This window comes from Myotis myotis, unplaced genomic scaffold (genome assembly GCF_014108235.1).
Source record: "Myotis myotis isolate mMyoMyo1 unplaced genomic scaffold, mMyoMyo1.p scaffold_m19_p_15, whole genome shotgun sequence".
Lineage (NCBI taxonomy): Eukaryota > Metazoa > Chordata > Mammalia > Chiroptera > Vespertilionidae > Myotis > Myotis myotis.
Window position 1 is genome coordinate 41,002,994 of NW_023416319.1, and position 12,787 is coordinate 41,015,780.

General features: G+C 52.7%; 1 protein-coding gene across 6 annotated transcripts in view; it reads right to left on the bottom strand.

Moving 5' to 3' along the window:
- Positions 1-233: 233 nt before the first annotated feature.
- LRRC20 (leucine rich repeat containing 20) overlaps positions 234-12,787 on the bottom strand; it is a 54,982-nt gene continuing 42,428 nt past the window's right edge. For all 6 annotated transcript variants that reach the window (XM_036336977.1, XM_036336972.1, XM_036336975.1 and 3 more), the window contains 2 exons: positions 7,000-7,167; positions 234-2,896 (listed from right to left, as the gene is read on the bottom strand). In XM_036336977.1, the coding sequence (XP_036192870.1) occupies positions 2,742-2,896; positions 7,000-7,167 (323 nt within the window). In that variant the 3' untranslated portion in view covers positions 234-2,741. The remainder of the gene's footprint in view (positions 2,897-6,999; positions 7,168-12,787) is intronic.

Sequence of the window (12,787 nt, forward strand, 5' to 3'; positions counted from 1 at the left end):
GTGGAATTTCTGGCATCAGTAAGGGAAAAATGGGGGGACAACAGGGTTCCTTATCCTTCCCCAGGTGTCTGGGTCTCCCCAGGGCTGACAGCTGCTCTGCAGCAGCACAGCTTTAGGGCATGCATCAATTCCTGCTGGCTGCCCCTGGGCCCCTCCTCTTCTCAGGGGGGCAGGTCTGACCCCCAGGCTACGGGGCCTGTGTGGTGAGAATGAATCAAACACCAACAGGCAGGTGAAACCAATGCATTCTTTATTGCAGACTGAAGCTAAGGGCTCACACTGTGCTCTGATCTGGGGCTTCTCGGCTGCCCAGCGTTCCCAGAGGGGCCAAGGCACACCCTCCACGCAGAGGAGGGCGCAGCTTCCAGAACAGCCCCTCTGGAAGGCCTGAGATGAGGACCTGGGGAAGTAGCAGCTTGGCTTTTGGTGGGGGGTGGGGGGACCAGAAAGGGAGGCCAGAGGACCGGGTAAATCCAACCTTCATCTCCTGGGGACTCCAGGTCCTCCCTTCACAGGAGTGCCACACAGACTCTGAAAGATCTAAGACAGTGGTTGGCAAACTCATTAGTCAACAGAGCCAAATATCAACAGTACTTCTTCAAAATAGACTCGCCCAGGCCGAAAACCGACTCCTGCGCATGGGCCACGAAGTTTCAATCGCACTGTACGTGCGCCCGCATGTGGTATTTTGTGGAAGAGCCACACTCAAGGGGCCAAAGAGCCGCATGTGGCTTGCGAACCGCAGTTTGCCAACCACGGATCTAAGAGGCCCGGGGTGGGAGTGAAGGGCTGCTTTAGAGAGGGAGGGGTGGGCACAGACTTGGTGTTGGGGGAAAGCTGAGAAACTCCACCTTTCACTCCCAGGCCATCCCCAGGGCCACCCCAGGCCTTGGCTTCTTAAACAGTAAAGTGCCTGTAGGAATCCCTGGGGATCTGGAGTGCGGGTTCTGATCCCGGAGGTCTGGGATTGGGCCTGAGGTCCTGTGCTTCTAACAAGCTCCCATAGGTCCTCATGCAGACCACACTGAGTTGCAGGCTCTGGCCATATAATGCCTTTTTGCATATCAGGAAATGCACCCCTTCTTCAACAAGGAGAAACCCCACTCCAGGACACGGTGAGTGGGGCCAGGCCGGGCTGGGCTAGACTGTAGCCCTCACTTGTCCCCGGCTGAACTCCGTAGCCCTGGAGATCTTATCTGGCCTCCTTGCCCTGGAAACCCTTTTCCCAGAGCTCAACCTACCAGGCCTGAGAGATGAGCAGGGTGAACAGGCATCTCTTGGGATGCTGAGTTCTCAGCTGAGTCTCTAGTGCTTGGTGACAGGCCTACAACCTCCCAAACTGTTAGCTTCTTGCCAAGAGACAGGAGGCCTGCGCAGGGCAGCTCAGGGCTGGGGAAGAGGAGGGGACGGGGAATAGAATGGGAACATTCTGAGAAAAGGGTCAGTGTTCTGAGTGTGGCAGAGTGGCCACTGGCGCACGGAAGTAGGATTTGGGTGGCCTGGTTTGCCCCAAGTCCTGGGGACTCAGGCATCTCCCACAGACTCTGACAAAAGTCCAGACCAGGTAGGCTGATCTGCTTGCTCCACAGATGAGAAGGTGGGAGGTAGATGCTGGCAGGGTAAAGAGGTCAGGGGTTCTCCACACCACAGGTACTGTCACAGGAAGCCAGAGCCCAGGCCTCACCTGGTGGAGCCACCAGTTGTCCCTGCGCCGGTCCTGTCCCCATGTTAGCACTGAAAGTCACGAGCAAACACGGACGGCAGGTCATCCTACTGCCTGGCCAGGCTCCAGGTTCAGAGCCTAGAAATGACGAGGTTATCAGGGCTTTGAGTGGTGACCCGGGGGCTGGCCAGCTACAGTCCAACAGTCCACAGTGCCGCCTGCGTCCAGGTGAACCAATGACAGGGCAGCCAGTCTGCTGCTGCCAGAGAGAGACTGTGTGGAGGGAGGCACAGGCGTAAATGGCTTTCTTTCTCTCTGGGCCACTCTCCTGTAGCTCAAAGTGGTGCCAGGCACAGCTGGTCACTCCAGCAATTTCTTAATCATGAGGAAGGACGGTGCCAACTTGATGTGCTCCCCAGTTTCCCCACCTGATGGCCCTGGGGCTCCTATGTAAACATCGTCAGCCCTGCTGCAGCGTCCGCACTCTCTCCGCAGCTTTCCCACAACTCCCGGTTCAGGCTCCTGCCCATCCAGGGATCCACAGGGCTCAGGATGGGGCACGGAGAAGGAAGCAATAAATAGATGCAGGTTGTCTTCTGTTCGTCTCAGGGCAGCGACTGGCTCTCAGCACTAGAAGCAAGGCCTCAACCCACAGGGGCCCAGGAAATGCTCAGCGATGCTCAGCTGCGAGCTCAGAAGATACCGAGGAATTGAAGACTTGGGTGGCGTGTGTCCCCTAAAAGGCCTCCAAGGAGCCCAAGGAGGCAGAGACCCACTGCCACTAGCCCTTTCCCGAAACTGTAAGTCTCAGAGAGGGTGGGGGCCTGCCCAAGTTTGCACAGAATGCCCAGAGTCCTGGCTCTAGCCCCCACCTCGCCTCCTCCTCTGGGCATTCCAGGACCCTCTACAGCTCTAAGCTATCTATCCTGGACCGCTGCACCCCCTCCCACACGCTGTTGGGCCCACCCATCCCCAGCCCCTCCAAGCTTGGCCTCCCACGGGCCCTTGGGGCTCCCTCCCCTCAGGGTGCCAGGCCAAGTGGCTTCTGTCCCTTCTGGGTGGGCATGAGGAGGGAGGCCTAAGGTTGGGGGGCCCGCGTGCCCTCTGGAGACATGAGCATGTCAAACTTGATGAGTGGCGGGGCAATGACGCGCACCTCGGCGTTCAGCGGGTTGAAGCGGAGATTGATGCTGCGCAAGGCAGGCATGGCGGCTAGCTTCTCCACGGGCACATCTGTTGGGGAGAGGGAAAGATTAGGGGGCGAGGCCAAGAAAGGTGATGGAACAGGAAGACGCTGACACTCTGTGGGAGCAGCGCTCCATCACCCACCGCACACGGGCTCAGCTCCTGGCGCCCAGCCCTGCGTGAGGGGCCATCAGGCTCCCCAGGGCACTGCAACCACATGCAGAAAAGCATCCGAAAAATAAAGGTGAACATCGGACTTCCATTTATCCCAGCAATCCCACTCCTGGGTAGAACTGAGAGAATTGCAAACAGGTCCTCAAATACTTGGTCACAAATATACACAGCAGCACTATTCACAGTAGCCAAGTGTCCCCAACAGATGAATGGAGAAACAAAATGTGGAGACAGTCTTTAAGAGCATGCAAATAGCCGGCTCCTCACCCACATTTAGCATCCACTGCCCCTAGATTCAACATCCACGGCTGATTCTTGCCTGCTCTGCTCTGCATGTTGGTCACAAAATGATGCTTTTCCAACTCCAGCAGCCCCTCAGCATTACTCTAAGCAAGGGCCTACCTTCCTCTCCCATCTATCCATTTACTACCAATATGGACTCCTGTTTCTTACAACTCATTATTGTATTTAATTATCTTGGTGCTCAAACTGTCCCGGATTTAGCCAGTAGGAGCTTGGAAGTTACAGTTGCCGATCCCAACTTTACCACTCTTTCTGCTCATTTAAGATCACTGTCTGAGAAAGAAGACCTCCCTTACAATTGGGAAAGTAAGGAGAGAAGCTCCTAGCCCTGGCTGGTTTGGCTCAGTGGATAGAGTGTCGGCCTGCAGACTGAAGGGTCCTGGGTTCGATTCCATTCAAGGGCACATGCCCAGGTTGCCGGCTCGATCCCTAGTAGGGGGTGTGCAGGAGGCAGCCGATCAATAATTCTCTCTCATCACTGATGTTTCTATTTCTCTCTCCCTTCTTCTCTGAAATCAATAAAAATATATTTTTAAAAAATTCTCTCTCTCTAAAAAAAAAAAAGAAAGAAAAAATAAAAAGAATAGCTCCTAAATAACCACCAGGTGGGAATGAGTTAGAGAGGACCCTGCCAGAGAAACCGGATTTGGGGGAACAAAATGAGTTGAAGGCGAGGTCACTGAACCTGAGCGAGTGCCTCCAGCTCCCACTGGTGAGCCACGCTGCCGCGCACCCGGCCGGACTGCAGGCTCCCGAGCACACGGTGCTGGAGCGCGGGCCAGCTCCCCTCCACTCAACCGGGGCTCTTGGGCCTAAATGTGTACTTTGGGAACTAGCCCACTTACTCTGGCTCTGCTTCCACTGCCTCTGACTTATGGGTAAAGCTCCTTCTGAAGATGCCAGGAGAACCAGGAGAGGGGATCTGTGGGCCCTGGGCCCAGGGGTCAGTGGCAAGAGGAACCTGAGGGAGGGAGGTAAATCCACATGTGGCAGGACAGTAAGAAGCTAGGAAAATCCCTGGGCAAGTGAACGGGGAAACTGAGACAAGGAAATTAAACAAGGCCAAACCGTTTGGGCAGCTTGCAGCCGGCTGGTGAATCACGAGACCTTATCTTCCCAACCAAGAACACTGAGAGCAAATGGCTCATGCCCTCCTCCCTGGCCAGGGAGTGCATGGCTTAAATCACCCTGGCCTGGGAAAACGGAGAACAAAGACCCAATTAACGCCGCGTGTGCCCGCTAAAGCCAAGGACAGATAAAGTTGGGGAACAAATAACAAAAACCACATTAAAGCCAGACAGACCAACGATAACAGTAAAACGGACCAAAGCACAATCCAAAACTCCCCCATGTGCTCATTTTGATGTATCAGCATATGAACAAGGCATCTGGAAAGCTGGTATATATATCCTGCTGGAACCCTCCCCTAAGATTCTCGCCAGCAGAAAAATAAAAGATGAAAATCCCTCAAGACAAAGACTCCTCTAGAGCACGCCCGTGCTCCTTCCTGGGCATGAACATTTTATTTCTTCCGAAACTCTAAGGGTCCCCAAGGGACTTGCAACCAGGGGAGCAGTGGGCAGCAGCAGCTCGACCCAGGCTCACGCCCTGATCCCATCTCCAAGGCCCCCCTTTTCTCTGACTTCCCAGTGAGCTAACAGCAGCCCTGCTTTGGCTCACTTCTTCCTTATAATGTCTCCAGGGAGCCAGAGCAGAGCACCACTTAGGCTCTCCCCTATTTGTTTCTTTTTTGTTTTGTTAATCCTCACCTGAGAATATTTTTTCCATTGATTTTTTCCACTGATTTTTAGATAGAGTGGGATGGAGGGGGGAAAGACAGAGAGACACATTGATGTGAGAGAGACACATCAATTGGTTGCCTCCTGCACACACCCCAACCGGGCTTGGGATTGAGCCTTCAACCAAGATACATGCCCTTGACCAGAATGAAACTGGCGACCCTCAGTCTGAGGGCTGAAGCTCTAGCCACTGAGCCAGACCGGCTAGGGCTCCTCTGTTGTTTCTTCTATCCTAAATCCTTCCTCCGTTTCACTGTCTGTCCCCAGCTTTAATAAACATACTCTCAAACCCACCTGGACTCATGTTGTGAAATCTTTCCTACGTGAAGTCGAGAACCCACACACTACAGGCTGGACTGAGGAGGAACTCAAACCTGCTTCGGGCCAACTGTGAGCTCTCTGGATGTAGACACACACACACACACACACACACACACACACACACACCAGACAGTCATTGGGAGGAGGAGGAAAAGGGAGGTTACAGCTTCTTCAGGGATAGAATGGGATTGGTGGTAGAAGGTTCTGATCCAACTTGGTGGTTCCATCTCATCTGCACACTGGAACCATCTAGGGAGTTTTAAAAACCATCATCAGATATTCTGACTGAATTGGCAGGGACTGTGGTCTTGGAACAGGGTTTTTGTAAAGCTCCCCGAACGATCTGAACGTACATCCAGTTCAAGCACCTCTGATCTTCCAGTACTTCCATCCGGGACGCTGCCCACCTGCTCTGGCGCATGAGGTGAGCTGCCAGGAGCAAGGCTGATTGCCTACCTGGCCTAGGAGGTCCTGCCTCACACCATACGCTGTCCCCTCCACCACAAAAGAGTTTCCTCCCAACCAGTTATGTGGCTTGTGGCTTTCTATCTCCCTACGGCTGCGTGCAAACATCTTCTCTCCTTATGCAAAGCACTGTCCTGGGTAGCTGGGGTTCTGAAGCAAGACTGCTTGGGTTGGCAAGACCTTGTGCCATGCCCAGGTGCCATGACCTTGGCCAAGTTACTGACCTTCCCCGTGCCTCAGTTTCCTCGCCTGGGGAGAGTAACAGTATCTGCCTCATAAAGTTATGGGGAGGTTTAAACATGAGCACATTTAAATGCTCACTGAATATCAGCTGTGTGACTGACCATGCCACCAGCCCCATGAGAACGGGAGGGCGCTTTGTCCATCTGCCTCCAGCACAGTGTCTGGCACAGAACAAGCTGCTCAATAAAAAATGGCAGCTGGTGAACGAAGGAGCACTTCCCCAAAGCCTACATCCATGTCCATGTCCAGACCCGTGCCTGTGTTCCGAAGTGCCTCTTATACCCTGAATAGGTCCTAGCAAGGCTGAGCTCTGAGATGCAGAGCATGGGGGCTGCTCTCCAGCACTCTGGACAGAGACAGGGACAGGCAGCATTGGCGACTGGGGGAAGGCAGAGAGGGTGTTCCAATCCTGTTTCCCAGTGGCCCCCGCGTGCTAATGGTGAAGAGGGCACTGTGGAGACCAGGAAGGCGAGCCAGGGACTCGGGGAGGAGTAAATGTGAAAGGGTCTTAGAGGCAGCCTCGGCTGGCAGAGAGATGCCAGAGGGACAGCTTGTGGCCCAGCTATGCAGGCCTCTCTGTGCGGAATGCTGAGGCCTTCTACCTCTCCGGTGAAAGCAAGTGCCCAACCCAGCCTCTGGCAGGTGGCAAGGCCTCAGAATGGTTCCCTTCGCGGGTCCAGTGCCCTGTGCTCAGCCACCTCAGGCCAGAAAGCCCAGCGCTGCCCTCCGGTCTCTGAAAATGTGACTCCACAGCCCCATGCCTGGTGCCCCTTGAGCCCTGTGAGCTTCACTCAGGAAAGGGACTTGGAGGAAGGTGGTGCTGGGGGGGGTGGGGTGTCCACTCACCCACAATCTCGTTCTCCTCCAGATTGATGGTCTCCAGTGCTGGCAGGGTGGTGAGCTGCTCAGGAAAGTCATGGAACTGGTTCCGAGACAGGTCGATGGCCTTGAGGTGCTGCAGGGCACTGACCTCGTTGGGGAGGCAGTGCAGGAAGTTCCCTTCCAGGCGGAGCTCTGCCATGTGAGGGAGGAAGAGGAGGGGGGGTGAGAAGGAAAGCAGCCTAGAGACACTACCAGCTGCCCAGGCCAGGAAGGCAGCAAGGACGTCCCAGGCCAAAAGGAAGTCCTCCCCACCCAGGGTCCAGTCCATGTTTGTTTATGCAAGAGGAGGGGTAACTCCCACCGCTGGTTGGGGGTCATTTCCAGCTGGGCTCCCTACTTTTGGCTTTGGAATGGAAGGCTCTCCCAACATTCCAAAGCCTAGACAGCGGTCAGGTGGTCAGGACGTGCTGGCTCCTCCCTCAGACCAGGCCTCCACTCCAGGCCTTGATGGGATAGGTCAGGATGGGCAGCCCGGGGCTCCTCACTCCTGCAGCTGACCAGACGAGTATGGATGGGCTCCTGCTCTTAGAGCAGCTACTCCAGAAGCTGACCAGCAACCCGCAGGGACCAGGGTGAGGAGGTAAGCAGGGCTGGTGGGAGTCCCTCTGCTGGGAACCTGCCCCAGGCTGGCTGGGATGGTGGAGGCTGAAGCTGAAGTGGAAGTGCTGTGTTCTACAGAGAAGCTGGGTGTCCACAGGGACTGGGGGCAAGGAGAAGGGATGAGAGGCAGAAACCCAGAGCCATGGTGGGAGGTAAGGGAGGTGGCATAACGCAGGGCCTAAGTGTGCTGCACCTGCGGCCCCCACGGCCTGAGTTCACACCCAACTGTGCCATCTACAACTTGTTCGCTCCGTTATCTAACCATTAGGTGTGTCTCCTCACCTGTAGAAAGGGACTAGCAGTGCCCGTCTCAGAGGGTTGTTGGAGGATTACATCGTTAACATGGGAAAAGCGCTTGGCTCGGTGCCCAGGACAGAGTACACGTTCCTATGTGCTATTGCTATCATCACAGCATAGGGCTGCTGTGAAGACTGCGTGTGTGCAAAGTGCTTTGCACAATGTCTGGCACACAGTAGGTGCTCAGTAAACACCAGGGAGGAACCTAAGGAAGCAGAGGAAGCCAGTGGACAGCAGGAGCATGGGAGAGACAGAGCAGCAGAACCGCCATGAGAGCACCCACAGGGGCCTGGAGTTCTGCTGGTTTCCCAGGCTCCGTCCCCAAGTGACCTTATAGAGTCTCTCCTTTGTTAAAGGACAGGCGAGCCTTCCCACCTTGTCTGGCAAAAAGGAAACTGAGGCTCAGAAATGCCAAGTGACCTGAAGAATGACCTCAGCTCTTCTCCCCGAGGCTGGCTTCATGGGCCTGTGACCAGCAGTCACACAGGGCCCCAGGTTCCCGAGGGCCCAGCACTCGTGGCTGAATGTTCTGCGCTGCCGTCGTGAAAGTCTGCAGCGAGAGGCTGTTCCAAGACGTGACCACTCCCTGCAAGCGGGACCCGGGCCATAACAGCAGTTGCTTTCTGCAAACCCCCTGGGGACTGTCACATCATAACTGATGTTCACTCTGACATACATCAGCATCTGTCCCTTGCCTCCTGTTACGTGCTGGTTCCTGGAACAGGTTGCTGTCCTGACCTGGTCAAGCACGTGCAGCAATTCCCCATACCTGGCAGCATCCATGAACTAGTACCTGTGACTGTTCCCCCGCTTTACTCCCCAGAATTCTTTAGGATCCATTCAGTCTCGCAGCCGCCTAAGACATGCCTCGTATATGAGTTTCCCTTAATAAACTCTGTTAATTACCAGGCCAGAGTGGCCAGCCTCCTTCTTTGGTCTTTCCCTGCCTTCCGCCTACGAAGGTAGATTTCCAGTCTCAGGGCTTTTCCCTGGATCTGCGTGGACTAACAAAGTCTTAGTAATTTTATCCTTGAGTCTGTGTTTTATAAGTAGAGCGAAGTCCTGAAGTATCAGCTTATACACCGGGTCCTGACTCCCACCAGCTTCCCAGGCACCCAGGACATGCTGGGCTCCCCCTCTTCACCCCTATCCTGCAACCGTTACAGCCCTCTCTCCCTGGAAGGGGCCTGGGCACAGGGAGGGTCAGCCGGCACACGTGCCCATGGTGTCTTGGGGTAGAGCACGGTGGCATCTGTCCCCTGGTACTCCTTGCCCCGGGGCGGGCAGCACTAACATATCTGCTAGGCGGCAGCTGGAGGCTGAGTCTTGGCAGGAGGAAACCTCTCGCTCATCCTGGCCTCAGGTACTGAGCATATCCTGAGGCAGGGGGTTAAAGATTCCTGGGATACCTGGCTGGACCTCGCCAGGTCCTACCCCTGGCCAGGGTGAAGTGGGGTGGTCTCGCATGTGTGGGAACTGTTAGGCTCGAGGGTATGTGCACGTGTGCCCTTCATCATGAGGAGTAGGGGGTACCCTAGGCCCTTGTGAGCGGCCGCACTTCCTGTCTTCCTCCTTCCAACCTTCCTGAGTCTGGCTGGAGTTTCCCTCTGGCCACTTGAGGACCCTCTGGAAACAAGCTATGAAATCCAAACGGCATAATTTTATGACCCCATATATGGGTCAAATGCTGATATTTGCATTTAAAACGGGCGTTGTACAATATAAAGAGGAATGGTAAAATTCATACTAATAATTTAAAGTTTCAATATTTTCCTGACTTGGAAGGGCATTAAATAGCAAATGAAAATCACCAAGACACATTAAGAGAGCGGCCACAGAGGCAAGGAAAAGGCTTTTCATGTTCCTTTAACAGTACTTTCCTCCTGCCTGTGAACAGGGTCCTACATTTTCATTTTGCACGGGGCCAACCAGTTACGTAGCCAGCCCACCTGTCCCTCTGCATCCCCCACGATGCAGCTGGGGTTGTGGGAGGTAAAGGGCTCCTAGGTCCCAACAGCCAGTTCCAGGGTTCCGCAGTTGGAACAGAGCCCTGCGTGAGGGCCCTCTGGACCCACCCACCTGAGTGCCAGCCCCACTGCAGGCACCTGCTCTGCCGTGCTGTCTCTGATCCGATGGGGGCTGTATCTGATTCATCTTTGCTCTCTACACTCAGCAAATATTTGATAAGTGATGACAAGAGGAAAACAGACCTGCCTGTTTGAGGGGACCTGGCTGCGTCTCATTCCCATTTCAAGGACATCCTGAACACAAGGCTCATCAGCAGAGCCACACAAACCCCTAACCCCTCCAGCAGCCAGGTCGTTAGACAGTCACGCCTCAAACCAGAAAACACCCCTGTGCAGGTCACAGGTCCAAGGTCAGTTTTGGAAGGGATGCTGGAGAACATCTAGTCAGTGCTTCGCCAACTTGCCTTTGCCAGACAGCGTTTCCTCCAACACGCCGAGCACGCTGCTGCCTTGGGTCTTGGCACCTGGAGTTCCCTCTTTCTAGGATACTCTGCTACGTCACTTCATTTGTGTCTTTGCTTGAATGTCACGCTGTCTAAAGTAGGATCCTCTCCCATCATTTCCGTCCCCTTCCCCTGCAGTGTTTGCTTTCACGGATTCCATCATTAACTAACACAGAGGAGAGGGAGAGGGAAAGTGGTGGAAATGAGGCTGGAACCACATTATGCAAGGCCTCAGCGACCTTGGGAAGGTCAGGGATTTATCTCAGGGAGATAAGCCATTTTGAGGATGAGTGTGCATGACCTCATCTAAGATTTTTATGTTGATCTTATATCCCAGGAACTTGCTGAGCTAGGAGGGTTGTTTTGTAGATTCCTTGGGGTTTTCTATGTAGACAATTATATCACAAATAAGAGAGTTTTATTTCTTCATTTCCCATCTATATGCCTTAATTTTTTTTTTCTTACCTTATTGCAGTGGTTAGAACTTTCAAAATGAGGGCAGACATCTTTGCTGTCCTCAATTTTACAGGTAAAGCATTTCATCATCAAGTCTGCTGTTAGCTGTGGGATTTTTATAGATGTTCTTTACCAAATTTGCCGGGAGCCGGTCCATCCTTGCTGTTTCAAGGGACCTGGCATATATGGCATACTGTTCTTAATATGTTTGCTCACCTTCTTGGCACTATGTGTTTTAACCAAGGTCACCTCTCTGAGAAAGGCTGTTTCCCCAGGTAGGGATTTTCCCCTGAAGTTAGGGAGGGAATAAAACCCCTTAACTAAGTGCCAGGCGGGTAATTAATCACTTTAACTACGAACAATCATGCTTAAGCTACATAATCTTTACTCCCTGGAATGGAGATAAGAAACGCCCTAACCTTTGGAATAGAGATTGATAGGACTGGAATCAACTGGTATAAATACAGATGTAACAAGACAACAGGACACAGAACCTAGACACAGAACCTAGACACAGAACCTACACAGACCCTAGAGACAGGAGAACTTCGCTGGAGAGAACATGGCAAAAGATCCTGGACAGAAACTGGCCACAGAACCTAGACACAGAACCTAGTGAGAGAACCTGGCTGAAGAACCTAGAGACAGAACCTGGCTACACAGCCTGGATAGAACATGGCAAGAGAACCTGACTAGAACCTGGTGACTGAACCTGGCTGGAGAACCTGGACAGAACCTGGCTGGAGAACCTAACGAGAGAACATGGCGAGAGAACATGGCAACAGAACCTGGACAGAACCTGGCAACAGAACTTGGCAGGAGAACCTGGATAGAACCTGGCTGGAGAACCTAGCGAGGGAACATGGCTACAGAACCTGGCTGGAGAACCTGGAGAACCTGGCTGGAGAACCTAGCAAGAGAACATGGACACAGAACCTGGCTGGAGATCCTAACCAGAACTTCGCTGGAGATCCAGACCAGAACTTGGCCAGAGATCCTGGCTAGGCTGCTGATCAACTGAACGCTGTCTCCGTGTCATTCCTTCTTCGCTGACTCCGTCCACACCTTTGGGGACCCCTGGATCTGCTGGGGTTGGACCCCAGCACAAATTGAGTTATTTCTCCTGTGTTCCTAGTTTGTTGAATTTTTTTTTTTTTAAATCATAAATGGGTGTTGGAGTTTGTCAAATGCTTTTTCTCTGTCGATATATATGATAGATAAATGGCTGATTTTCAAATGTTGAGCCAGCCTTGCACATCTGAAAAAAGTGATAATTACCACTTGATCATGGCATATAATTCTTTTCATACACTGCTGGGTTTGATTGCTAATATTTTGCTGAGAATTTTTCGTGTCTTAATTAATGTGAGATAGTGGTCTGTAGTTTTCTTTGTAATTTATTTTTGTCTTGTTCACATCTGGATTTGAAATAGAAGTAATACTGGCTTTTTTGCATGGGTTAGAGAGTGTGCCCTTCTCTTCTATTTTATGGAAGAGACTATGTAAAACTGATGTTAATTCTTGTTGACGAGTTTGCTAGACTTCTGTAAAATCTGCACCTAGCGATTTCTTTTTTTAGGGTCATTGTAGTTATGAATTCAGTTTATTTGATGGTTATAGGGTTTTTCAGATTGGATATTTCATCTTGCTTGAGTTTTGGTAGTTTGTGGTTTTTAAGGAACTGGTTGGTCCATTTCTTTTAAGTTGTCAAAAACTTATGAGTGCAGACTTGTTCATGATAAACCTGGTAGGTTTTGAGGGGAAACCAAACCATGGAACTGCTTGCAGGCCCCCTCACCAGGGAGAGGCAAAAAAGGTAGGTTCCCTGGGATAGATGCCCCCATCCCTGTCAAAGTCCCAGTCTTAACCAACTCCTGGGACTTTATGTCACCTCAGCCTAGGTACTTGAGGTTTTCTCTGTTGTTCCCA